The 27,023-nt window shown below is 38.8% G+C and overlaps 3 protein-coding genes and 1 long non-coding RNA gene across 7 annotated transcripts; 2 read left to right on the top strand and 2 right to left on the bottom strand.

Moving 5' to 3' along the window:
• The first annotated feature begins 4,679 nt into the window (after positions 1-4,679).
• On the top strand, positions 4,680-5,111 carry LOC131025920 (uncharacterized). Its single transcript, XM_057955699.1, has one exon. The coding sequence runs from the start codon at positions 4,680-4,682 to the stop codon at positions 5,109-5,111; it is 432 nt and encodes a 143-aa protein (XP_057811682.1).
• A 952-nt stretch (positions 5,112-6,063) lies between these two features.
• Positions 6,064-17,005, bottom strand: LOC131024402 (uncharacterized). Of its 4 annotated transcripts, XM_057953899.1 has the most exons (14): positions 16,612-16,738; positions 16,495-16,541; positions 16,147-16,272; positions 15,908-16,058; positions 15,382-15,499; positions 15,169-15,209; positions 14,689-14,761; positions 14,580-14,610; positions 12,180-12,463; positions 11,712-11,966; positions 11,302-11,403; positions 11,148-11,195; positions 8,195-8,282; positions 6,064-6,546 (listed from the first exon to the last, which is right to left on the bottom strand). In XM_057953899.1, the coding sequence occupies exons 2-14, from the start codon at positions 16,499-16,501 to the stop codon at positions 6,374-6,376; spliced, it is 1,497 nt and encodes a 498-aa protein (XP_057809882.1). In that variant the 5' UTR covers positions 16,502-16,541; positions 16,612-16,738; the 3' UTR covers positions 6,064-6,373. The 4 variants fall into 4 exon arrangements, with proteins under 4 accessions (XP_057809882.1, XP_057809881.1, XP_057809884.1 ...); XM_057953898.1 differs by lacking the exon at positions 16,495-16,541 and having other exon boundaries at positions 16,612-17,005; XM_057953901.1 differs by lacking the exons at positions 16,495-16,541; positions 16,612-16,738 and having other exon boundaries at positions 15,908-16,062; positions 16,147-16,273.
• A 5,038-nt stretch (positions 17,006-22,043) lies between these two features.
• LOC131024400 (purple acid phosphatase 18-like) lies at positions 22,044-24,101 on the top strand. The gene is made up of 4 exons (XM_057953897.1): positions 22,044-22,323; positions 22,402-23,070; positions 23,261-23,449; positions 23,520-24,101. The coding sequence occupies exons 1-4, from the start codon at positions 22,183-22,185 to the stop codon at positions 23,826-23,828; spliced, it is 1,308 nt and encodes a 435-aa protein (XP_057809880.1). The 5' UTR covers positions 22,044-22,182; the 3' UTR covers positions 23,829-24,101.
• Positions 23,259-26,411, bottom strand: LOC131024401 (uncharacterized). Its single transcript, XR_009101811.1, has 5 exons — positions 26,362-26,411; positions 25,214-25,368; positions 24,467-24,602; positions 24,231-24,386; positions 23,259-23,730 (listed from the first exon to the last, which is right to left on the bottom strand). It is a non-coding gene; the product is annotated as an uncharacterized LOC131024401 (long non-coding RNA).
• Positions 26,412-27,023: the final 612 nt, after the last annotated feature.

The raw sequence follows: 27,023 nt of genomic DNA, 5'->3' as shown, positions 1-27,023 counted from the left end.
TGAAAGCTGTAAATAACACAGAGACTTTTACGTGGTTCGGAAAAACCCTTTCCTACATCCACGGCTGGTTGATCAGACCAACAATCCACTCCGCAAGTGCTTGCCTGGTGCACTGCAAACCGTACCCGTGTGCTTGCCTGGTGCACACAACCGTAAACTGAAGATAAACTCTCTTCAGCACCCACACACCTCGCGTAGGATTTCCCTGCTAAGCACACCTCGTGCTCAGACTTCCCACTCAGAGTTCAGAGTACCTTCCTGAACTCCGAATCACTCAAACACTCTTATGGAGGAGAGGTTTAAACGAGTGCCAACTTTACTTACAAAGAACAAGTTCTTTGAAGCAAGTTTGACCTTTGGCTTCTGGGTAAACAGATATATGTCTAGGGTCTAAGAGAATGTATGTAATCAGTAGAGACTGATTTTGGCTTTGGAATTCTCTTCTTCGATTCAAGCTTTGGGCGGTTAAGCTTTAGGCTGAGTAGCAATTTCGGCAGAGCTTCAGCTTATGTCGTTGAATCGGTGAAGATTGAAGTGATCCTCGAGCGCTATTTGTAGGAGAACTCTTGAATAGATCCGTTGGCGTAAATCGTCCTCAAGATTTCTTCCGTTGGAGAGCAATTCGAATTTGGGCTGAGGCTTCAATCTTCGAGGTTCCTTGTCTGTGTGGAAACGGCTCTCTTTGATGGACAGGAGAAGTGACATCTCTGAAAAGTAACCACCAGATAGGAATGACCTCTGCAGATATAAGATATTGTGATATCTCTGCATGTAATGCGGCTGTACTTGTGCGTACGTGGCTTCCTCTGAACGTTGGAAGATTAGTCCTAGGAGAAATGTTCAACTGATACTTGACTTTAGTATCAGTCCATTGCGCGCATTAAATAATCAGTCTTCAACTGATACTTCAGTTGGTAACTCCAGTCTTCAGTCTTCAGTCTTCATTCTTCAGTCTTCAGTCTTCGACACCGCAACTAAACTAGAAACGAACTCTAACACTTGAGTTCAAAACGATTCTAGTCTATTACAAATAAGTCCTATGATTTTTGGTATCATCAAAACAAGGGTTAGGATATTCCACAAGGTTCCCAACAATAATTACTTCGTATGACTCCCAAATTTATGCACACTCTATTTTTGGACACTACCCCACACATAATTTTCAATTTTACCATTATAATTTACTTTATTTACCCGCAATCTACTTAACAATAACCTCAATGTGGGATCATTTCTTCACTATCAATATTTCAAACAACTTTTTATTGAAATTCGTGTTATAATCAACTATGCATATTTGTGGGGGACGAAGGGAGTTTATGTAATATTATGTATTTTTGAAACCAAAATGTACATTTGTCAAATGATTAAACAATTTAAATATAATATTAAATACAACATGATTGATAATATTATTTTCAGAAGAATATTATTTTCCAATTTTAAAAATATTTTAAAATATGTATACCAAAATTTAGATACCTCAAAGTAGGTTTCAACCACTCTTCACCTTTTACTTCTCGACTAACATTGGAAATACCAACTTGTTGGGAACTTAATGAAATATCTCAGCCCTTGTTTTGATGATACAAAAATCCTTAGGTTTTCTTTGTAATAGACTAGAACCTTTCGAACTTAAGTGTTGGAGTTCACCTTCTAGTTTGTTTAGTGTTCTGAAGACTGAAGATTGAAGACCGGAGGAATGAAGAATGAAGAACGAAGAACTAAAGACTGAAGACTGAAGAACTCGACTGATGTTCGCGATTAAAGGCAGAGTCAAATATTGATATTTGACTAAACGAGTTTCTCAACTGAAGAATCAATTATATATGACTGATTCATTAATGCGGACTGATACTAAAGTCAAGTATCAGTTAACATTCTTCCTCGGACTAATACTCTAGAAGATTAAAGGAAAGCCACCCACGTCAAAGTACAGCCGCATTAAATGCAGAGATACAGAGGATCGTCCTTTCTCTGCAGAGCATTCCTTTTTGGTGATTACTTTTCAGAGGCGCCTTACCTCCTGTACCTGAGTAGCCGTTTCACACCAAGCAAGGAACCTTGAAGATTGAAGCCCCAGCCAAATTCGAATTACTCTCCAACGGAGGAATTCTTGAAGACCATCTCTGCCAACGGATCTATTCAAGACCTCTTCTATAAATAGAGCTCGAGGATCACTTCAATCTTCACCGATTTAAATACACAAGCTGAAACGCTGCCGAAATCGCAACTCAGCCAATCAAAGCCTTCCAAAGTTTGAATCGAAGAAGAGAATCCTAAAACCAAAATCAGTCTATAGCTGATTACATACATTCTCTTAGAACCTTAGACAAATACTTGTTTATCCAAAGCCTAAGTTATCGATTACAGAGAGTCTGTTCTCTGTGATCTAGTTGGTAGTTTTCGAACCTCCTTTCAACTAACCGAAAAGAGAGTTTGAGCCGAGAGGAGTTCAGACCAGTGTTCTGACTCCAAGAGATCTTAGCCGGCGCTAGCAAAGGCATTTTGGTGTCTTAGTCTGCTAAGAGTATTTGAGAAATCCAACCCAGTGTGTTCGTACTGAAAATTTGATTTTCAGTTGTAAGATTTTCTGTGCACCCGTAAGCACAAGCCCAGAGTGTTTGTCAGTGTGATCAACTGACCGTGGACGTAGGAATTGATTCCGAACCACGTATAAATTCTTTTGTTGTTTATCGCTTTCAGTTACTTACTTTTTTATCTGCGCACAAACTCTTTGTTAACTGAAACTGATTAATTGCTGATTTATGCTTAATTGTTCTAAATTTTGGGGTTTGCATGTGCATGTTTTAAGATAATCTTCTGGAAATTGGTGCGTTTTATGTGTTGTTTTATGCTTTGCAGGAGATTTAGGTTTTATAGAGGGAAGAGTGCAAATTTTGGAGATTTTGGGCTAAGAATCGTGTTTATGTGCATACTCTGGACTGCAGAGCTGAAAGCCCGCTGCAGAGCTGAAGGCCCGTGCCAGAGTGTGAAGGTCCGCGCTGCAGAGCAGAGCGGAGACGCTCGACAGAGCAGAGCTGCGAAGATAGCTCTGTAGCAGAGCAGAGCCGAAATTTCCAGAGCCGATATCTCCAGAGCAGAACAAGCGTTACAGAGCAGAGCTAAAATACGCGGCAGAGTAAACCCGGAAGAGCAGAGCTAAACCCGGAAATTTTCAGCTCTTCACTTTCCAGAGTCAACCTTCCAGAGCTGACTTTTCAGCTCTGCACTTTTCAGAGCTCGCTATGCCAGAGTTGAATTTCAGCTCTGCACTTTGCCACGCCTTTGCAAGGCCGAGTTTCCAGAATTCACGTACGTTGCAGAGCTGTGATTTCTGCCAGAGTGGAGGTGTTTTGTAGAGTGCGCTGCCAGTTGGAAGTTGCCTTATTCCACACGATTTTATTGCCTTTAGAGTTCTATTTTGCATGGCAACTTTCATGGTGATCTAGAGAAATTTGAGGTCTATAAATAGGGTTTAATTTTCATTGTAAAATAATCTTTGCCCTAGTTTTGTCACCTTTGAGAATTGCTTTTCCCTTGGCAGCCGAAACTTAGGATTTACTTGCTTTCTTAGTGATTTTTCTAGTGTTCGAATTTTCATTGTTCTTAGTTAGGTTTTATTTAGTTTTTATTCTTGGCTTGTGATTGAGTGACACAATTACTCGTTCAAGACGTTTACGGTACTTCGTAATTCAATTCAATTTATTTTGTTTAATCATGTTTTGCCTTTGTGTTTATGCTTTCTTTTTAATTATGCCATTTAAATTATGCACTTTAGTTTCACATCTAGATTAAAAGTTCTTTAAGTTACAAGTATTTAATTTTATAAGTAGGTTTAATTTAAGTTGTTTAAATTCTTGCCTAGGGTTTTAATAGCATTTGCCTAGATTAAGTTTACATTCAAGTTTTAGTTTAATTCCACCTTTAAGTTTAAATTTTAGTTCTTAGTTTTCAATCTTCTTTTTATTGCTTTTCTTACGATACAATTAGAAGCCCTTAAAACTCTTCCTTGAGAGATGACACTGGGTCAACTTACCATCACTAGGATGTCCTTGTTCTATTGCAAGTCAAACTAGAGGTGTTCTAGGTTGAGTCAAATTTTGGCGCCGTTGCCGGGGAAGGTTTTAGGCGTTTTAGTTGTGTCGTTTTTATTTGTTTTATTTCGTTTTTCATTTTTCTTGTTCTTCCCGCCGGTGCGTTTGATCCGTTTGTGTAGTGTTGTGTATGCAGGGACGTCGTAGTCTTAAAGGCAAACTTGTGTCTCCGTTGCATAGCACGTACGACGGGATTTTCAGAAAGAACAACTGCGAAGGAGTGTTTGCAGAAGACAGAGCAGACGACTCTGAGTCTGACTCTGCCAGAACTGACAAAGAATACTCTGACTCTGATCCTTCCAGAGCAGAACTGCCAGTGAACTCTGATTCTTCAGAGCAGAACACGGACGCGGCAGAGCAGAAAACACCTACGAAGGAGAATGCCAGCTCTGACCCTACAGAGCAGAACACTCGCGGTATGGCAAGGCACATACACTCGCGGCGATCAGGGGGAACCGACCATAATCCTCGAAGCCGTCGCATCTCAAGATCTATGGATCTGGCATGCCTTTTTTGGGACTCCTGGTTCGAACAACGACATCAACGTGTACTTCGACGTTGTTCAACGATTGCCTATAAGGAATGGGGGTGCCGATCACATATCAAGTCAACAACTCCTACTACATAAGTGGGTACTACTTGACTGACGACATCTACCCCAATTGGCCTATTTTCGTGAAGAGTCCTACACATCCAACGGACGCGAAGGGGAAGAGGTTCAAAGTGATGCAGGAAGCAGCTCGCAAGGATATCGAACGAGCTTTCGGCGTGCTTCAAGCTCGTTGGGCAATTGCCAAAGAACCATCACGTTTTTGGAGCAAGGAGAAGATGAGCGACATCATGTTCACGTGCATCATTTTGCACAACATGATCATCGAAGATGAAGGCGAGCACACAACGCAATGGGAAGAAGAGGTCGCCGACGAAGCTTCGAGTAGCACCGCCACATCTTGTCCTCGTGCCGGTGTTCCGCTGAATTTCCGTGCATTTGTGGCACGACAAGCATCCATGTGAGACGCGGAGATGCATGCTCGCCTCACTTTGGACTTGAAGGAGCACATTTGATCTCGTTTTGGTCCGATTGAGCCCTAGGAAATTATTGTAATTTTTATTTTATTATCGTATTTTAATTATGTCTTTAATTTTATTTTATTTATTGTAATGTAGAATTTTAATTTTAATGAAATTTAGAATTTAAAAATAAAAGTGTAGAAATGTGAATTTTGTGGAAATGAGGATTTAAGACACCCTCTAAGACCCAATGCATTGGAGAACGGTGTGTCTTAGGTGAGGACCACCATCTAAGACCCCCTCTAAGCACTAATGCATTGGAGATGCTCTAATAATTACTCCTTTCATGCTCCAATTTCATATCCTTTTGAGAATGACACAAATTTTAATAAAATAGTCCAATATGTTGTGAGTGAAATAATAGTCTCACTTTTATGAGAGTATAAAAGTGAAATAAAGATCTCATCTTTTATGGAATTATGCAGAGTAATTCTACTCAAAAAAAGAGATGATGCAAACTAAAATGGTAAAATGAAATTAGACCAGCTTTTTAGGTGCGACTTTTTTTTTGGGCCACTATTTTATCAAGCCCAACCCAATCCTAACTCCGAGCAAATTAGACCAGCCTAGTGGACTGGGCCAATTTTGCCAGCTCTACAGGGACGCAAACAGCTTGCATATTTTGTTGCCACCTCAAAAAAGTTGACATCGCATCCACCCTTAGATTGAACAGTTTTTGCAATAGATTCTCAAACTAACTACATAAGATATTAACTGTGAGATTCGTTTTCTTCTTTTCGCAGATAAGGAAACACGCGGGAAACGGATAGATTAAAAGCAATAAAATTTCAACAACGCATTTGAATGCATTGGCAGCCCAGATCAACTGCTGGAAATAGTTTTGGTCCCATGAACAAAAAAAATGATGACTTTAGGACCTTCAACATATAAATCATTGAATCAAATTACAACTCAAAAATCATTGAATCAAATTATAGTTGGACATACAATAGAGGGTCAATATGCAATGGAGGAAATCACGGCTAAAGTTCCGAAGCACATTACAGTAGGAACAATCACCACCTCCGAAACAGAATCACCAACAATTATTTGACAAAATTTTCATATTACAATATTCAAATGCCTCTAATTTCTCAAAATAATGTATTTATATACTGATAAAAAAAAGGTGAATTTGTATGAACTTGAAAAGGAACAAACTATATGTCAAAATTTCATGAGAAGAATGATTGCATGTGTGTAATTCAAGCAAACTTGGTGCTCAAGAAACCATTGGCCCCTGGAACTGCAATTGGCCGCAATACGGGAAAGTGAGGCTGTGAAATTGGAATTGAACTTGGGACAATAAAAGGCTGAGGTACATTCGCCATGATTGGGGGACTCATGCATAGCTGCATTGCCTGAGCTGAAGGATTTCCTATGAAGACAACCTCTGTGGTTAAGCATCCCCATATACTAAACACAAAGGGATGCAATGCTAGTTCTATCCCCAAGTTAAAATACAATAATATGTAACAAGTAAGGCACTCATGTCATTTGTGTTTCAACAGGACGCCGTTGGAAATTTTTACTAACCCAAACTGTCATAAAGAATTGAGCTGAAATACAAAAGCTAATCAGCCTACTTGGATTAGCAACCATATACAATCACACTACATGTGTATGTACATTTAAGTAGGTAGAGCAACCATACGCTGGCAGGAATAGATGTCTTTATAATTTTTACTCCTTACATTTCTTGTAACAATATCCTGTGAAAGTACTAAGAGGGTGTTTGGCTGAGCTTATAAGCTTCTCAAAACAGCTTATAAGCTGTTCAGGAGCTTATAAGCTCCTTCAAAGTGTTTGGCAAAATAAGCTCCTAAACAGTTATAAGCTCCAAATTTAAGCTCCAAGAGCTTATAAGCTCCCAAAAAATAAGTTCCTCTACCCCAACATATTTTTGTATAATCTCATATGTAATACTCCCTCCGTCCGCCAAAAGTATTCCACAATTACTATATTTAGCGTCCGCAAAAAGTATTCCACTTTCCTTTTTAAGCCATGGTCCCACCATCCACCTTTATATTTTATCCTTACAAACACTCTTTATTTACAAAAAACTCACCCCAAATTCAATCACAACCACACATCTCATAAAGTGGTGGGACCCTTTCTCCACTACATCAACATCATCACACATTTTATTAAACTCCGTGCCCGGTCAAAGTGGAATACTTTTGGCGGACGGAGGGAGTAATTATTTTACAAATATTTTTCAACTATAATTTATTATTTTCATCATATATCATTCAAGTTCATTTCTCTTCGATTTTTTCTCTCTAAAAAAATATTTTCTCTGTCTAGAAAAAAATTCTCTCTCTAGCTTATAAGCTCAATTGTCCAAACACTTTGACAACTTATAAGCTCTTAGAATACTACATCTTATAAGCTCTTGAAACATCTTATAAGCTCCAAGAGCTTATAAGCTCTTTAAAATAAGCTTAGCCAAACACCCTCTAAGTCAATAGACCAGATCAATTGCCCAGGCTCATCCACATGTTTTGTCATTATGTACATTAGCCAGCATAATACATTTTTTCATGAGCCTACGGGATGATCCTAGAGGTCAAAATATTAGTACTACTTCGGACTTCCTCTATACACCATAAAGTATAACACTTTTGCCATTTTTGGCGTCTGTCAAAAGTATAGCACTCTCTTGTTTAGTACATGCCCCACTATCTACATTTATCTTATTTACAAAGAAACCAACCCTGGCCCACACTTAATTAAACCTCAACCACTCATTTTATATATGGTGGGACCCTTTATCTATCAATACATCCACTAACTTTTTCATTAAAGCCCGTGTCCAGCCAAAGTGGCGGACGGAGGGAGTATTAACACATGAACACCAGCAGGCTCTGCTGGTGCATATCAAGTAGCTTAACCGGCATAATGATATCTTCTATTTCATTGATTATCGTGTGCAAGAAACCATTTGAATTCAACCTTTTCATTTTGAATTATGTATGCCTTCTAATATTCAGCTTATAACTTCTAGCTTACAGCCACATGCATACCTTGATGCTTAGGAGGATGCAATTGAGGCAGGGTTGATACAGGCCGCATAGCTGCTGGAGAGAACCCAGATGCACTCTGTACAATATCCTGTGCATTTTCACAGCAGTGAAGAAGTATCAGTAAAATTCACATTGGCTACTGTATAGCATTTTTCAGAAACAAAACTGCCCCCAAGAAAGTGAAAGAAAAGAATGAAAACGAGAACTGAATGGATATATTAATAAACAACAGAAATTCCTCACAGAGCCTACAGCTATAGCTTGTCCCTAAAGCAATACTATGATCAAGATGATCGACTCCAACTATGATACTGCTATTATATCGGAAAAAAGGAAACCCTTACCCTAAAAACGCTTTTAGCCCAAACTACCTGACAAGAACTAATAAGAATACATAACTGACTCAATTAAACAATACGAAAAATAAAACAAAAGGCAGGATCATCACTCAGACACTATAATCCGCTACTGCTCCTGCTCCCCTGTATATGTGCCACGGTCTAACAATAGCCTCCCCCGGCAAAGCAGCCTTGTCCTCAAGGCTGAAGTGAGGATATTGACCCCGGGCGTCCGTCACAGCCATCCAAGCTGCTTGTTCTCCTGTCGAAACCCACCCAGCTGACGAACACCTGATCCACAAACAGGTTCCTCAACAGTCGCACTACTTGTGTCACCACGTGACTGATCATGGTCAGGTGGCGCGGCCTCGGTCGCAGGCTCCCCCAAATCATCACACGAGGACATTCAACGTCTTAGGCTGGCAGCGGTGAAGGGGTCCGAAAGTCGGACCGCAATGGAAGCAGGTGCCAGCAGCGAGATGTGACTGAATCTCGGACTGAGGCCATTGGCGAACTGTTTTTCTTGCAAAAATTCGGTAAGGTTGCATGAGTGGTTGAATTGGAAGAGAGGGGAGGATAGACAGGGTGTGTCGTCTGCACCGGAAGAGGTGTAAAACGGTTTGAAAACACAGCTGGAGTGGAAGGTTGATCGCAGCCTGCAGTGCTCGTACTGTTGAGGGATAATCAGAGAGGGCATTGTCCTGTATCCACTCGCGTATTGAACGCTTCAGGCCATCCAGAAAGTATCCAAGCATTTGGTCGTCAGAGAGGACAGGTAACTCGGCCATGAGGCCTTCAAAGGCGGCGGTATGATCCTCCAACGATCCCGTCTCATGGAATGGAAACAAGGCCGCATAGGTGTTGAGCGTAGAGGCTTCTCCAAAATGCGCCAATAATTTTATGGTGAATTGCGGCCATGCCAGATTGGGGTTGTGACATAGGAGTATTTGCAACCAAGACATGGTTGTGCCAGACATAGCGATAATGGCGAGCTGTAACTTTTTTTGCAGTAGGAATGTGATGAACAAGAAAATAATGTTTGGCGCGAGCGATCCAGCCCAAGGGACGAGGTCCAATTTCTGAAGTGGAATAGTGTTCTCGTTGGAACTTAGGGTGAGACTCGTCCGCGACGACGATTTCAAGTTTGGGGTTGTCGGGAATGATCAGCTGCTTCTCAGTGGTGGAGACAGCGACTAATACAGCCACAAGCTGGGTTTCGATGGCGGAGCATTTGGAGTCAACAGCGTTGGTGAGGGAGGTCACAGAGAGGTCTCCAAGTCGAAAACCACCCTCTAGAAACTCCTCAGTGAGGCCTACAGCTATAGTTGTCCCTAAAACAATACTATGATCAAGATGATCGACTCCAACTGTGATAGTGTGATACTGTTATTATATTATATAGAAAAAAAAGGAAACCCTAACCCTAAAAGTCCATGCACATGTACAGGCCTTTAGCCCAAACTACCTGACAAGAAGTAATAAGAATAAATAACAGACCCAATTAAATAATACAAAAAATAAAACAAAGAAAGCAGGATCTCCTCTTAGCCATTATAATCCACTACTGCTCTTGCTCCCCTGACAGTCTAACAGAATAAATAAAAGGAACTAAGAAACAGAATCCAAAGATGACAAGTCCCAAAAACTTGAGAAACATAACCCAAAAAGGTTAACATTACATTTGGTTTCATTTCCTTAACTCATTTTCTTTCGAAAGAGATCAAACCATAATTACTAAATATATCAAGTTTTCACTTAATAGAACAGCAGTGACAAGATATCTGCAGTTAAAAGTAATTTCCATTACTCATAAGAAAGTAGTAAGATTGACAATACATCTAAAGTTAAAAGTGTTTACCCTTAAGTATATCACTACTTCCATCGAAAACATCTAAACACATTTTCATTCACCAAAATAATTCCAATGCACTAACAAAATACATTATTCCACAAACAATGATAGACTGAAGGTGATTGAGAGAGTGAGAAACTAATGGCAACTCAGTAGAACTCTTTCGGGTGGTGTGTAATGTGACTGAAAATAGTAGTTATAAGTCACTAAATCCCAAATTGAAGTCTAACAATCAGGGTTTCGGGTTAGGTAGAGGAAAATCGGCAAGAGAGGGCAAGAGAGAGTGCGCGAAGGTGAGAGGAGCGGGAAGTCTTCAGAAGAATCAGAACGTAGGGCTTCTTTGGGTTTAAATTATCAGACTCTTGTTTTCCTTTAGTCTTCCTAATTAGGGCTGTTTTTACAATTGTGGCTTAAACATGAAAGCCCATTCATTTCCGAGCCTCAAGAAGCCCAAAAAACTGGAAAAAAAACTGAAAAAAAAAAAAAAAAAAAAAAAACAGAGAGAACTTCAAACCCTAAATGTGAGGCTATGGCCTCAGTGTGCAACTGGGCCAAGGCATGCCCCCGGTTCACATCAGGTGAGGTGCTGCCTCAGATGCAATTTCGCACCCAAGGCGCACCTAAAAAATGCCTTTTTAAACTATTTATGCATTGTCATTCTACAGTTTTCCTTGATGGGCAAAAGGCCACGAGCATTAAAGCAAAAATAAATAAATCAAAACATTAATAATTAAGAATGAAAAAGTAGATATCCACATCTTACACTAGAAACAGGATGCATACAAGCAAGAGGCCCTCTTCCAAGCATAACCTGAGAATGTTAATTGATTAAAAGGATTAGATGACTCTTGCAAAATAAGTTCTGTACTAATATGATGGTATTTCACAGGATGACTCTTAATTAACCATTGGTATACATTTTGTGAGTTTGGATGGACATAAGCATAGCTTGCTTGTAAACTCTGATACTGGCCAGTAAATCTAACAGGTTGTGTCCTGTTCACCACTTGTCCAATAACCTGCACATACAATAATGCTAGTAAAGATGGCAAGCTAAAAGTACAAGAGAAAATATAGCTTCAGTGGACAGAACACATAAGAGTTCTTAAATTTAAAGGAGCTGCCCAACCGTCCTTTATCAATCTATTCACAGACACTTACTGAGTGCTAATGATAGCAAGCCTACAGCAGGAAATGAGTTTAAACAGTACAGGAGCTCCTTCGGGAGGTATGTGACTGAAAATAGCATCTATTTTATACTTCACACTATTGAAGGATCTGAGTTGGTATAATATAGGCACAGAAACAAATGGAACATAACACTTACAGGTTGCACATATGGTGCATCATTGCCACCATGCCCATAGGTAACATTATTATATGGTACAAACTTGACAGGCACAGAGGAATGAGAAAAAGAATGTCCATCAACTTCTTCTCGTGCACTTGCCATTGGTGCCATTGTGTAGCTTCTTGTCATGTAAAAATCAGTTGCTCCATTAGGAACTGCAGGAGGAGTCACTGTTCTATGTTGCACCACCGATGGACAGAACATTTTAGCTCCAGGATTGAGCTTAGATTCCTGAGAAGGAAAAATAAAAATAAAAAAACTGTAACAATAGAGCTTGTGAACAATATGACTATTCAAAAATGCATCCAGAACATGGTAACAGTTGTCCCGCACACCTATCCACTTGCCAAATATCGACATAATCAATCCAGATTAGAGTAATTATTCTTAGAAGGAACCAAACTCCAAATTTTGAATGTAGTCATACATGGACATCCAGAGTACCTTAGCAGTTCCCTTGACACTTGAACCTTTTGGAGGGACCAACATGAAGGGATTCGATGATGCACTGAGGCATGACTCTGATTTCACATTGATAATGTGAGTTGAAGTAACATAATTATTTGGTAGGAAAGGTACTGTTGATGCAGTCACATTCGTGGTAGCCTTCTCTTGATTCTGATCCTCAAGTGTGCTAGAACGACCAGAAGATACTTCTTGCAGTTCTAGGCGCACGAAATCCTCTTGAACATGTACAGCAGAAGTTGATTGAGCTTCATAACTGGTGACTTCATAGAAAACAAAACAGATTTACAATCTCCTTAAACAGAATCTTATCAAATATAAAGGCCATTTCTGTATGAGCTGGATAGTTAACTTTAGTAGCACTGTAGCAACAGGAGTTCTTTTTGCTAATCGTGAAGTGATGTTCTTACTGAAAAAGAATAAAAATTATGAATGAGCTAGTTCGATTTCCGATGGTACATTCCATGTTTTCATTTCCCAAATTTCCAGGTGTGAAAATATATACACTTTGTTTCGTCAGGTTTAATCTTGCACATATAAGCACTATAAGAACTCAAGTTGAATTGTGTTTAGCTGATTCAAATGGAGACACAATGTGGCTTTGAATTATACGATGTTTTGGTTATAGCATTTCCATAAATTTATTTTCTAAGATTTTGTACCTTCGTTAGCAAAAGAAGTAGGCTTCTTAAATCATGCTGTCTAATTTTAACCACCATTGCTACCTCAAAAATTGTCACATGAAAGGTAAATTAGAGGTTAGATTGCATTTTTTATTTCTAAACTATTTTCATTTTAATACAAATGTCTTGAACTATTGATAATTACAATTAATTGCAGGAACTATAAAAAAACTAACAGAAATAGCTTGGAGTTCAATTTCCGGTGATGGAGAAGTGATGTGTCTCGCCGGATGTCAACATTACTATTGACACAATTTTTAGATGTCTGTACACAAAATGACATAGATGAAAAAAAAAACCCCACATAATATAGTAAACATCGTCATCCCTATGAAGTCCAATTTGGAGAAATCAACTCTGACCTGATTTTTGCCCTAGCCCTAAACTTCGAATTCAATCTTTTTCTTCTAGGTAAAACTTTGAATTCAGTCATCAATAGCATCGTAATCTAAAACGTAAAGAACAATTAATTTATGCCAACAACTGCAATCCCAATCCACTGTCATCGTTGAAAACAGTCAGAATAAGAACGAGAAACGATAGATGTTGAGAGCGCAAGTATCTGCCGTTTCAACTCGTTTCATTTGAGTCATCGTGGTCTGCTGTTCTCCACCCTTGTTGCTCAGTTCGTTTAAGTTTTAACCCAGGAATTTGGGCTGGAATTTAGCATCCAAGGTGCAGCCTACCCGGCAGGGTCAATAAGTTCATGATCGTGAGTGAGTGTGAATTAGGTGCTGGAGATTCTAGTACTTTCATCTGGTCGACCATATGTTATTTTTTATGGTCCCAAGGCATAGGTTTGTGGTCTTTTCAAGAGCTTATCTGAAATTTTATATTATTGTACTTAACTAATTGAGGTTAGTTGATGTGTTTTGACATGGAAAAGGAGGGCGCGTGTTCAACCACACTGCCGCAGCATGGCAGAGGTGGCTCACAAGCTTCGTTGCGCGTTGAAGTCGTGCTGCAGTTAAAATTGATATGGCTGCTGGATTTTGAGGGCATAGCTTCTGATGATGTGGAGGAGGTGGAGGCGGATGAGTCAGACATGGAGTTTTTAATTTTTATTTTATTTTATGTATCGAAGGGATGTCGTTTCATTCAGTCAATCTTTACAAAAATATCACTCACATCCAGTGAGACACATCACATCTCCATTGCCGGAAATTGAACTCCTGGACATTTTTGTTAGCTATCATATAATTCATGTATCTAATCGTAATTTTTTATAGTTGGGGACATTTTTGTTAAAGTGGAAATAGTTTAAGATTTGAAGTGTATTCTACCCTAGATTTAATGATACTTACTCAATTTACTAGTTAATGGGAACTATGTATAGGCAGGCTAACAACATTCTGGAAGGAGGGATACATGAGAAGCACTTAGAGGGGAATCTGAGTTCTTCCTTGATATCAATAGAGGAGGATCATAAGTTGGAAGACCTATAATAATTTATAAGCTCAATTGAGAAAGGCTAATAATGAGAATAAATAGTTATTTTTGTGTAAGGGAAAAATGTGTAAACAAACACATCCTCACATAGTTAAATAGTAGAAATGAAAAGATTGCACTGAAACATATAGAAGCACATGTTATACATCTAAAAACATTTTAATGTCCTCTTTGTTATTGGAGCTGTCTGTTCTGTAGAGGTGTTATTTATCAATCTAATTCAAGAGGGAGCAAGAAGGAAACTCACTGCTTAGACTTGAGTCTTGAGCTTCACCACTCTGCCAAACCAAAAGTAAGATTATTTAAGAAATAATTTAGAAGGGAAAGTTATATGCTGATAATCTATATGAGCATACAGTTCTCTTGTCTTGAAACTTAAGGGGATTCCGGAAATCTCTCTGTGTTTCTTGCAAACCATTCCCAACATGCCTGCCAACATTAACCACAAGATGATTGAAAATGGCATATAGAAAATTTTTGGGCAAAGAAAATAAACCAAATAAGAAAAAATTACAAATTGGAAAAGGAAAGAAGAAATGAGTAGAAACTACATAATTGAAGAGAAAATAAGGAAAATAGTACAGGGAAGGGTGCAGGAATAATGAAAGTTCAAGACAAATATCTAAGGGCTAAGTTCGCTCTTTATATACATGTCAGTATCTACTTAATCCTAAACTTGGAACTAGGAGTGTCAAGATGCTACCACATTTAGTGATATCATCAAAGGGGTAGCATGTCAAGGCATATCAAAAATATATATTTAACATAGCAAATATAAAGATTATGCAAAAGAAATTGTAGGTGCCAACAGAACACAATTAAGCAGAAATTTCTACCTTCCATCATCAAAAACATTGTCAGCTTCTTCTGTCTGAATCTGCAAAAATAGTGGAAAAAGAAATGAAGAAAATGACCTCACAATCCAACGGAGGGAGGGGAAGAACAAGCAATGGGTAGCGTAGCATTAGCATGAGGATACTTTTCAAGCCATTCACATTATTAGCTTCATTATTTATTATCAGTCTATAAGCTGTCTTTTAAAAGTTCACCTTTTCAACATTCCTTGCATTTGATCCCTCTCTGTAGTCTTCTAGGTGACTGCCCAAGGGGTTTGCTGTCCTCATAGTAGAATTATAGGAAGAATCATTCTCTCTTTCAACTGACAACCTGTAAGTAGATAATAATTTAATAAATGTACCATACTACAGAAACAATTATGGGTTTCAAAATATATCCAAACTCTCTGAAATCAACAAAATTGCAATACCATCCAACACCTCCTACCTCCAAAAAGATAATAAATATAAAATGTGTATTGTGTTATCCATCCATTAGGGAGACACAATTCTTATAAAGACCACCATATGGCATTCAAATCATGGAAGTTGCATCCTCAACATAAAATTTCAAAGTCCATTTAAATCTCCATTAAGGAACTGCAGGTCCAGCTCTAGGGTTCTAACCTAGGAAGGTATCTGTCTAATAGATACTAATCAAGCAACACAGACCAAATAAGTTCTTGTACCAAGTTCCATTAACTGATTACTCTAAGCAAAGTGTTCTAGAAATATTTACCTTGATTGAATAGAGTACTCATGGTTCCCTTTTGACTCATTTGTTTTTACCACTTCTGCATCCCTTTCCGAGCATTCAGTATTATAGCCTTTAGCAGCCTCCATGTCATCCCCCCCTACATATCCTGTCATTCCATCAGAAGGAAGTATAACTCCCTGGAAAGGAGGAGAATATTTATCAGAACTATAAGTTTTTCCCATAGCATACAAAACTTAAGAATACAGAAAAGCACCGGCAACCTGCCTTTGCAACAACTTGGACAAGATCTTCCGACTGAACTATAAGCGTCTCTATCAGTGTTCCATTAACTACATTGGCGTCTAGGCTACCCTTCTTGATCATCCTTGCTTTCTTCAACACAATTGCTAAAACAACCATAATTCAATCAATTGACAAGAGAAAAGAGAGACGGAGACAGTTATAATGCATAAACTGAACATATTCTCACCAAAAACTGAGCAATTTCTTAAATCACATAGCGAGTAAAATTTAAAAATCACCCCCCCCCCCCCCCGATTGTAATAAAATCATACATATCAATCAAGAAACCGAGCCAGTAAGATCAAATAAAATCAAAGATCACATACCATACATATCAATCAAGAAACAGAAGAACAAGTATAATTCCTCGCCCCTATAAAGGAATTCGAAAAATCATGAAATACATATCGAGAAAAAAACTGACGACATTATAAGAAACGAACCATAGTCCTTGTCGACGGAGGCGGTGTGGAAGATTCCAGAATAGACAGAACCATCTTTGGCGTGGACGTCAACGGCCATTCCAATGATGCACATCGTGGTAAACAGCAAGGCATCCCCGAGTGCCGCCGCCGCGTCATTTCTGATTTTTCCATCCTCCCTTAACTCCCCCTTTCTGCAGGCCATTCTAGAGTATCGAATTAATTAGTGTGGCAGTAATAAAATCGAAATGGAATTACTAGTAGTTAGTGATGAATGAGAGTGAGTTTGATTGATGAAGTGGGAGAGAGGGAGGGAGGGAGTGAGGAGATCTGATAGTTGCAGCTGTAGCTTTCTTTGATTTGGAATTTGGATTTCTAGTGTACGAGAGAGAACGATGTTTGCCCACCTTTTTTGCGGGCATTTTCCAGCTATATATATATATTCGCAAGATTTTTAAGCTTCCCTCTACCCTTTTGTCATTTTTTTTTTTTTTTTTTTTTGAGGGCTACCCTTTTGTCATTTTCCCTTTACCCCTTTACTTGGTACTCTCTTCGTCCCAACTTTTAGTATCCAATTAAGAGTGGCACAAATTTTAATAAAATAATTGGGTGTATTATGATTGGAATAAAGATCTCATCTTTTATGTGAATGTTAAAATAATTAAATTAGAGTAAGCCCTACCTACATTTACTAAAAATAGAAATGAATACTAAAATGTGGGACGACCAAAAAAGGAAAGTTGGATACCAAAAGGTAGGACGATGAGAGTAATTTCTTTTGTTTACCCCTTTATTTGTTTTCTTTAAGACTTTAACTACGGTCCATTTTAGGGTTAATTATATAATTTAAAGGGTTAATGGCCGAAAATTACATGACTATGCCTGAATTTGCATTTTGCATATCTCCTTTAAAATTAGCTTCATGATACACGAACTATTGATTTAATTAAAATGTGCACACTGATGAGTCCGGATTTGGTGGATGATTTTAGAGAGATTTACCTGTTGTGTGTTGAATATAAGTTGAGAGCAATTAGCAAGGAAAACAAAGATTGTAGTATTCAATATCGCGTAACTTACATGGGTGTACAATAGTTCTATTTATAGAGATAAATAGGGATAAAATAGTAAAATTAGGGACGCAGCCCTGCCCTACATTAAGTGAGAGAGGATCTAAAGCACGCCTAAATCCAGCCCTGCTCCCTGCCCTTTATTCCTCGTGATGGGTATTGTTCCTCAGCTTGATTGCTTCTAGCCTTGCCATCTTGGTTCCAGCCCTACCGGATTGCTTCCAGCCCTGTCAAGGTAATTCCAGTCCTGCCAAGGTGATACCAGCCCTTCCCTATTCGCAGCGCTTCTCTCATGTTGTTATAGAATCGGCCCAGCCGCGTTCCTATCAGCTTTATCGCACGGTCTCCCCACGGCATCCTCGGTTGACTTGGTCTCGCCATTCCCAAACGGCAACACTAATACATATTTTACCCCTCATCAGCTACTCCCCCCTAGTCGGGTTAAATCGGCTTTTCTTCGAGTTTAAACGACGTCACTTTTTATCGCAGTAGTCATTAGTTCAGCGCTGCCCTTGCTATAGTGTGTAATGGTTAGCGCTGCCCGTTTGAATGCAATAAATGCATGCCAGTCTCGGGTCCCACCTATGTCACATCACCATCTTTTCGCCCAGAAACACGTCTTTATTGTTCCGCCCCTGCCACGTGCCTATTTCTGATTGGGCCTCCCGATTCCCAGAATTTGTACCGTTTTCGGTCTATAAAACCCATCATCTTCCTTCCCACGCCTCCCTCCATTCTCTCTTCTTTTTTCCTCTCGCAATTTTCGGTGTGTTTATGCCCACCGCCTCTTTCCGACGATCTCTCGACCTTCTCCGACGCCTACTTCTTTTCGTCCGATTCCCGCGCACTGACCTAGGTATTGCCCTGAACCCTAACATTTCTTCCTCTTCCTCCGCGTGCTTTCTGTGTTTTTTAGTGATTTCTATTGCCCGTGCGCTCTCCCTGTACAAAATAGTTTTTAGCAACTATGTCGACCTCACATTTCGTCCCCCTTTTCCGTAATGAGTGTCACAGAAATGAAACGCATAGAGAAAAAGCTTAAAGGCCCCATCCCTGGCCTAACTTTTAGTCTTCCTGACAACAAATCCCAAATGACTCCAAATGATCTTAGGGAAAATGTTATAGCATTGTGGTCACACCAAGTGGCCGCAGGGCTACGCCTCCCTCCTCCCCCCCATAATAGTTGGTAACTGCCAATACCCATGTCGCATCTCGTCTTTCTGATTCGTTGCAGGTGATCATACTCAATAGGATTCTCAATCATGTTTTCGTGTAATGTAATAAGTAACTGTAAGCATAAAGGTTTCGAATATCTAAAACTATAAGTAGACAATTCTAATCGTAATATTATAACATCAAATACAGGGCGTTATAACCCCTTGTGAGTCTAACTCTGCAGTTCAAACATAGATCATGAAGGTTCTCTTCATGCCATAACTCGTGATAATCGAGGGTTAGAAATGAGTCTTAGCTCATTACCCGATAGCTAACTGATTACATAGGTTTCACTCGTCGCTACGAGCAATGACTCACGTGATCCATCATCAAATAAGGCAATAGTCAATTCGGTGTTCCGTCACGCGTGAACAACCTGAATGAAGCACTATGCCCGTGTCACTGACTCGTACATGGCACTCTGCTTGCATTGCTTCCATTGGATTATCGCATCTTGTAACACCCCGTATTTTTATCCTATGATTGATAGGATTGAGACACTATTATGAGTACTGAGTTTTTAGCAGCTCTGGCAACCAAGCAATCTCTGCTCTGACCCAGAGCTGAAGTTGCTCTGCCCTTTGAGCTGAAGTTGCTCTGCCCTTTGAGCTGAATCTGCTCTGGCATCCGAGCTGTCTCTGCTCTGGTACCAGAGCTGAACCAGAACTGAATCTGCTCTGGTTCCCGAGCTAAATCTGCTCTGGCATCCTAGCTGTCTCTGCTCTGGTAGCAGAGCTGTCTCTGCTCTGGTAGTAGAGCTGAAGCCGAGTTGTCTCTGCTCTGGTAGGAGAGCTGAAGCCGAGTTGTCTCTGCTCTGATAGCAGAGCTGAAGCCGAGTTGTCTCTGCTCTGATAGCAGAGCTGAAGCCGAGCTGTCTCTGCTCTGATAGCAGAACTGAAGCCGAGCTGTCTCTGCTTTGATAGCAGAGCTGAAGCCGAGCTGTCTCTGCTCTGATGGCAGAGCTAAAGTCGAGCGATCTCTGCTCTGGTCCCAGAGCTGAAGTCGAGTTGTCCCTGCTCTGGTCCCAGAGCTGAAGTCGAGTTTTCCCTGCTCTGGTCCCAGAGCTGAAGTCGAGTTGTCCCTGCTCTGGTCCCAGAGCTGAATCTTAAAAAAAAAAAAATGGGGTTGGGGGGTGTGGTGGGTGGGGGCGTGGGGTAGGGGAGGGTGGGTGGAGGTGGCGAGAAAAAATTTAAATTTTTTTTGGGGGGGTGGTGGGGGCGTGGGGTAGGGGAGGGTGGGTGAAGGTGGCGAGAAAAATTAAAAAAAATCGGGTTAGGGGGTTGTGGGGAGGGGGTGGGTGGGGGCGTGGGGTATTGAGGTGGGGTGGAGGTGGCGAGAAAAATTAAAAAAAAATGGAGGGGGGGTGTGGGTGGGGGGTGGGGTTGTGGGGTGGGGGTGGAGGTGACGAGAAAAATTATAAAAAAAATATGAAGTATGTCATAAAATAAAATTGAAAGTATGGCATAAAATAAGTAAGTCAATAATAAGGGTAATATTGTCATTTAACAATTTATCCATCATTTTCCCACAAAGAGAACATGTGTATAAGATAAATGAAGTATAGGATAAAAAAAATATTTCCATCAAAGAGAACATGAGATAACAAGAGTGGAAATGATAAAATTTTCCCACCTTTTAATCTCATCATTTTCTCATGATAATTTTACAACCAAAGAGAACGCACCCTGATAGTAAAATTTTCCTTTGAAAATGATGGATAAGAAAATGTGAGATAATATTATTTTTTTCTCCTTTTTTTATCATGTGTTTACTTTGTTAGAATAGATGGATAAACAAATTGAAATGTTGGAAAATATTTTCACACTCTCCCAATAGGATAATATTATCCAACATTTGTGAGAAAATGAGTGAAAAGGGCTGCCCGAATAAATTTTCCAGCCTGACCGGAGAAAATTATCCATCATAGGAAACATGTGAAAATGATGGAAAATATACTTTTTCACCTTTTCTATCAAAGTAAACACACCGTAAATGGATAATCTAATCCCTACGAGAAAGTATTCAAAATGGTCATATAAATTGTACCTAGGTATATGGAACTAATACGGCCATAAGTACCATGCGTATGGCACTAATGGCCATAAGTACCATTCGTGCATCACTAGGTATATGACATTAATGGTACTAATAGTGTCATGTGTGCCTAACCCGCGCGCAAACTTGAATCCGACCCGAATTTGGTCCGCCATAATTAAGGGTAAAACAGTCCTAAAATTGTAAAAAAAAAAATAGTCAGATTTTATGTTTTTTCAATTAGTGGCCAAATATTGTGTTTCCTTCTTCAAAACGGTCATGTGAGTATATTGTTTCAATAGATTATATACTATATAGTCATAAAATTACTTTTATCATTTATTTTATGTTATAATTCAGGAAAACATTTAAATTCGAAAAATGAGAAACCTGAACAATTCAAAGCATCTTTTTTTTTTTTTTTAATTTAGAATTACAAGAGATATCTGAATATAATCAATTATGCAACTCGCACATAGGCGGGACCTCAACACCATACAATTGTGGGAAAACTACACCGAACGCAGGTGGAAATACAACACCACCTAAAGTGGGAAAACTTCACCGCACGCAGGCGGGATTGAATCCAAGACCTCTCACAAAGGAGAGTCTTTGGGGCCTCAACTTTGCCACTAAAGCAATGCCTCATTGGCGGTTCAAAGCATCTTAACTGGTGCAAATCCACTCATTTACTTTATGTGACAACATAACTATATAACTGTACATCTAACAATGTTATTATTGCACATTTCACATATCATTATACATATATTTATTTGTCTTAAGAGTTTATAGTAGACCAAAAAACTTATACAATTACAACGTAGATTTTCAAATATTTGTTTGTTGCTGAATCAAGACACTCTAGTGTACAGTTTTTTTTTTTTTTTTTTTGAGGGTCTCTAGTGTACAGTATTGGTATGTTGTTCCATGCTCGATTTGTAATAAATGAGAAAATAAATCTTGTACTATAATCAAGTGTGTAATAATTATTCCAGAGTTTTCAGATACATATTGAAACATTAATCATGGACATGTGTGAAACAAAGACATTCTTTAACATGAAAATGGGCAAATATGAAGTCAATAAAGGGCCTACCAATACACTCATGTCCTTGTATGTTCAGCCAAAATCACGGGAACTTTATAGCAAATTTCCCATTGATAAAATCAGAATCAAATACAGAATTCAGGTTTAATCCTAATTAATCTGTCACACCTAAATGAGCCTCTATATAAACTTCAACAGCCAAACAAATAAGTCGTATCGATCATGGCTTCAAAACTGTTCCTCACTGTGGCCGTAGTAGCAGCAGCGCTATCGTTCATCGCTGCGGCTGATTATGTCAGATCACCGCCACGCGAAATGCTTCGTTCCCCCTCGAGCTCAGAGCCGCCTTCTTCTCCACAGCAGGTGAGTCACCTTCATTCTTGTTCATGAAAATGCTCTGTTTGTCTGCAAAATTAGTGATTAGTATCTTGGTGAGTGCAGGTTCACATCTCCTTGGCCGGAGCTAATCACATGCGGATCTCATGGATCACTAGCGACGAGAAATCTCCAAGCTTAGTCGAATACGGAATCTCGCCCAACAGCTACACCTCCAAAGCTCAAGGAGAGAACACTAGCTACACTTATTTAACCTACAAATCAGGCAAGATTCACCACGCCGTCATTGGCCCGCTCCACGACCAAACCACCTACTACTACAAATGCGGCGGAGCTGGTCCAGAGTTCCAACTCAGAACGCTGCCGTCTAAGCTGCCGGTGACTCTGGCCGTCGCCGGAGATCTAGGTCAGACCGGATGGACCAAGTCGACTCTGGACCATATAGCACGGCTCCAACACGATCTTCTCTTGCTTCCGGGAGACCTTTCCTATGCTGACTACATACAGCCTGCTTGGGACTCGTTCGGACAACTGGTGCAGCCACTGGCGAGCACGAGGCCGTGGATGGTCACACAGGGCAACCACGACAAGGAGAAGATACCAGTCCTCGAACATAGCTTCCTGTCCTATAATTCACGATGGAAGATGCCGTATCAAGAGAGCGGCTCCGGTTCGAATCTATACTATTCGTTCGACGTGGCCGGAGTTCATGTTATAATGCTTGCTTCCTATACAGATTATGATGTGAACTCTGATCAGTATAAGTGGCTAAAGGTATGTCTTATGCTATGCATCAATAATATGAGAACCCACTATACTATTGTGTGTGTTGACCTAATAGTAGAGTGGTTAATGTTAACTGAGGCCAATTATCTAACATTCGAGTTTATTTTGATGCGGTTTTTAAATTTAATGTTACAATCACAAAAAGAAAAGTACAAACCTATTGTTTTGGTGATGTTAGGGTGATCTTTCGAAAGTGAATCGCGGAAGGACACCATGGATCCTTGCCGTATTCCATGTTCCATGGTATAACAGTAACGAGGCTCATCAAGGTGAAGGTGATGGCATGATGGCAGCAATTGAGCCCTTGCTGCATGCTGCTGCCGTGGACGTTGTGTTTGCTGGCCATGTTCATGCCTATGAACGCACAGTATGATTTTGCTTCTGTATCTGTATTCAATCTTTGAGCTCCACCTTAACTGTTTGGCTTGTAATGACAGAAGCGTGTCTTCAATGGTAAATCCGATCCTTGTGGATTCGTACACATCACGATTGGCGATGGTGGAAACAGTGAAGGCTTAGCGCGCAGGTACAAGGAGCAGCAGCCCGAGTGGTCTGTCTTTCGTGAAGCAAGTTTTGGCCATGGTGAGCTCAACATCGTGAATTCAACTCATGCGTTTTGGAGTTGGCACAGGAACGACGACGATGAACCTGTGACATCGGACAAAGTTTGGATAAATTCACTGTTGAGTTCAGGGTGCCCCGCTAAAAGGAGTAATGGACTCAGAAAACTACCATTGGCGCCATGAAATGAATTATAAATCCAAGATTTTAATTATGGATTCTCAACTAGGAAAGGTGCCTTTGGGTTTCTGTTTCTTATTGTCATTTCTTGGTTATATCAGTTTCGACAGTAATGATCACTTATTCTGTTTGCAAATTCCAGAATATGTTCTACATTTACCCATTAGTAATATAGTGGCTAGTGTTATTCTCTCATTTCACTTCTAATGTGTATATTTGTCATGGAAACCTACACAGTAGTATGATATTTTATACATGAAACACAATATCTGTTCTCATGCTGTCTTCCAATAGCCACAAACAAGAGTCTAAAGATCATTTCTCTACCAATGATAATGTATATATCATTTGAAAATAACAAAGACCAGCAGTAACCGCAAACCATTAAGGAATATACTCATGCAAACCTGGAATCATCTGCCTTAATTTCAAGTGCTTCACTGATGTCCCTTATAGTTAATCCTTTTCTTGACTCAAAAGCTCCAAACATAAGCAAAGTGACTCATCAGTCTCAAATGCTGTCCTCACTCTCTCCACCACATTTACATACACGCCATTTCTAGCTGCAAAGTGACAAAAGAGACAATGTTAAGAATCTGATTTTCTCAAATCTTAGAATCTCAGAGTTATACAAGTAGTTTACTGAGTTTCACTAGAGGGGGAGAATTAAGTCCTCTGTTTCGCTTCTCCTTAGTTTCTTCAAATGTTAGACCATCAGCCACATTCTTCACTAGCTTGGGATATATTGGTGCGTAAGGCTTCCACAACATCAGTAGAATCTGCGGTCGTTGTCTGGGGTCATAATTACGATCACGATGTAGGAGGAGGATATTTATATGACGGTATATAGAAGGTGTTTGGCTGAGCTTATAAGCTCCTCAAAACAGTTTATAAGTTGTTTAAGAGCTTATAAGCTCCTTCAAAGTGTTTGGCAAAATAAGCTCCTCAACAGCTTATAAGCTCCAAAAATAAGCACCAAGAGCTTATAAGCTCTCCAAAAAATAAGTTCTTCTACCCCAACTTATTTTTTTATAATCTCATATGCAACAATCTTTTACAAATATTTTTCAACTATAATATATTATTTACATCATATATCATTTAAGTTCATTTTTCTTCAATTTTCTCTCTCTAAAAAAATATTTTATCTCTCTAACAAAGAAATTCTCTCTCTAGCTTATAAGCTCAATTATCCAAACACTTTGACAACTTATAAGCTCTTAAAAATGACATCTTATAAGTTCTTGAAACATCTTATAAGCTCTAAGAGCTTATAAGCTCTTTAAAATAAGCTTAGCCAAACACCCTCATAATCTTTCCCCCAGTCTTGTCCTACAAACGCACAGCCACACTCATTAGCTAATAAGAATGAGAGGAAGTTGGTACATACGTCAGAGTTTTTGAGGGTTTGAAACCTCGAGAAGTCGAGATGGAAGCAAATATTGCCCATGTCTCAAAGCCTCAAGCACTTTATTCTCACAGCCTCAGCCCTTTTCCAATGGCTGTGTATATCTTCAAATGTGTTATGCATAACACCTCCTCTTCCTATCACAATTAGGTCCCAACTCATCATTCCATCAAGAAAAGGGAAAATGTTTCATGACTTATAATTGAGTTCAGATCCAGCAAGATATCTCAATCAATGGAAGATCTTGAGAACTCTGTAAACAAGAAAAGTAGAGAATCCTACAACCAGATCAACCTCAGAATCGATCAATTTAAAGTTGTTTATTAAGATTCAATAATTGATTATAAGAGATGATTTAGAGGGGTGTTTGGCTAAACTTATTTTAAAGAGCTTATAAGACTTTTCAAGACCTTATAAGATGTAGTAGTTTCTTAAAATCTTATAAGTTATTAAAGTGTTTGGATAATTGAGTTTACAAGTTAGAAAGAAAATTTTTGCTAGTGAAAGAAAATCGAAAAAAATAAAATTAAAATGATATATAAGGAAAATAAAAAATAATAGTTGAGGTTATTTTTGTAAAATGAGTGTTGCTTATAAGAAAATTTGAAAATAAATTGGGGTAGATGAAACTTATTTTTTAGAAGCTTATAAGCTCTTAGAGCTTAATTTTGCACCTTATAAATTCTCATAGGATGATTTAAAGAGCTTATAAGCTTTTAAAACTATATCTTATAAGCTTTTGAAACATCTTATAAACTCTTATATAAGCTCCAAGAGCCTATAAGCTCTTTAAAATAAGATTAGTCCAAAATAAATGGATAGATTGAGTTTGAGTATCCTCCAAGCCTTCACTTCAAAGTTCAAACACATCCTGAGCGCCATTCAAGTTTAGAAATGAAGTCAAGAGATCATAGTGAATAGAGATGGTAGTTACTTTCATCCAAAAGATACAATCAAGAAAAAAAATGTTATTCTACATTTGTTAGTTTAGTGTAAGAAATTAAACCTACAATTATCAACCTTTTCTTCTCCACCACCTAGCTGTTCATCCCTAAACTTATAGAAAAACCAGCCAATCGAATTATGAAAACAGACACATCATTTCAAATAAATAAAGATAAGCAACTTACCCAAATTGATTTGGGGGAGCAAATGTTGTGGCGGGAATGGGATCTCCTAAGAGCATCTCCAAGGGTTCCTCTATTTTAGAGGGCCCTTCACTCTATTATAGAGTTGAAATATACAGTTTTTGAATTTTCATCTCCAACAATCAACTCTACATTTCCCTCTACAATAGAATATTCCTTTTTTATGCTCTTTATTATTAAATTATTTTATCAATTCAATTATGATATATCATATATATTTATAAATAAATATATTTATATTCAATTAAATGTAATTAAAATTAAAATTGAAATATAAAATAATTTAAATTTTTTTAAGAAAAATTAATTAATAAAGTGCTATATTTAAATATTATAGAACTATTAATTTATTTCAACAACATAAAAACTGAAATTACATAATACTCTTAGAATTAAACATTACACAATACTTAACAAAGCATCAATTACATGATAAAACTAACTATACGTCCATTCAGATTTCATTAAATCTGAATCATCCACCTTATCACTCCCCTACTATACGAAAGGATTGATTTGACAACACCATTTGGTCCTACATGATATCAAATAATGCAGCTTGTGTCCTACATATCAATCTACAGCTGTATCATGCAGAAAAAGATAAAGCATTAATCAATCACATGCAGTAAAAGATAAAGCAT

Source organism: Salvia miltiorrhiza, chromosome 5, assembly GCF_028751815.1.
Source record: "Salvia miltiorrhiza cultivar Shanhuang (shh) chromosome 5, IMPLAD_Smil_shh, whole genome shotgun sequence".
Lineage (NCBI taxonomy): Eukaryota > Viridiplantae > Streptophyta > Magnoliopsida > Lamiales > Lamiaceae > Salvia > Salvia miltiorrhiza.
This window is presented reverse-complemented; position numbering and strand designations above follow the sequence as displayed.

What these genes read in the sequence shown, in the direction of transcription:
- LOC131024402 (XM_057953898.1), bottom strand. Translation starts at nt 16,795, where the DNA reads ATGGCCTGCAGAAAGGGGGAGTTAAGGGAGGATGGAAAAATCAGAAAT. An exon ending in TCAAGACTCAAGTCTAAGCA is followed by an intron (nt 12,464 to 14,579) that starts GTGAGTTTCCTT and finishes TTTTCTATGAAG; the next exon opens with TCACCAGTTATGAAGCTCAA. An exon ending in TCCATCCAAACTCACAAAAT is followed by an intron (nt 11,196 to 11,301) that starts GTATACCAATGG and finishes TAACATTCTCAG; the next exon opens with GTTATGCTTGGAAGAGGGCC.
- LOC131025920 (XM_057955699.1), top strand. Translation starts at nt 4,680, where the DNA reads ATGGGGGTGCCGATCACATATCAAGTCAACAACTCCTACTACATAAGT.
- LOC131024400 (XM_057953897.1), top strand. Translation starts at nt 22,183, where the DNA reads ATGGCTTCAAAACTGTTCCTCACTGTGGCCGTAGTAGCAGCAGCGCTA. An exon ending in CGCCTTCTTCTCCACAGCAG is followed by an intron (nt 22,324 to 22,401) that starts GTGAGTCACCTT and finishes TGGTGAGTGCAG; the next exon opens with GTTCACATCTCCTTGGCCGG. An exon ending in ATCAGTATAAGTGGCTAAAG is followed by an intron (nt 23,071 to 23,260) that starts GTATGTCTTATG and finishes TGGTGATGTTAG; the next exon opens with GGTGATCTTTCGAAAGTGAA.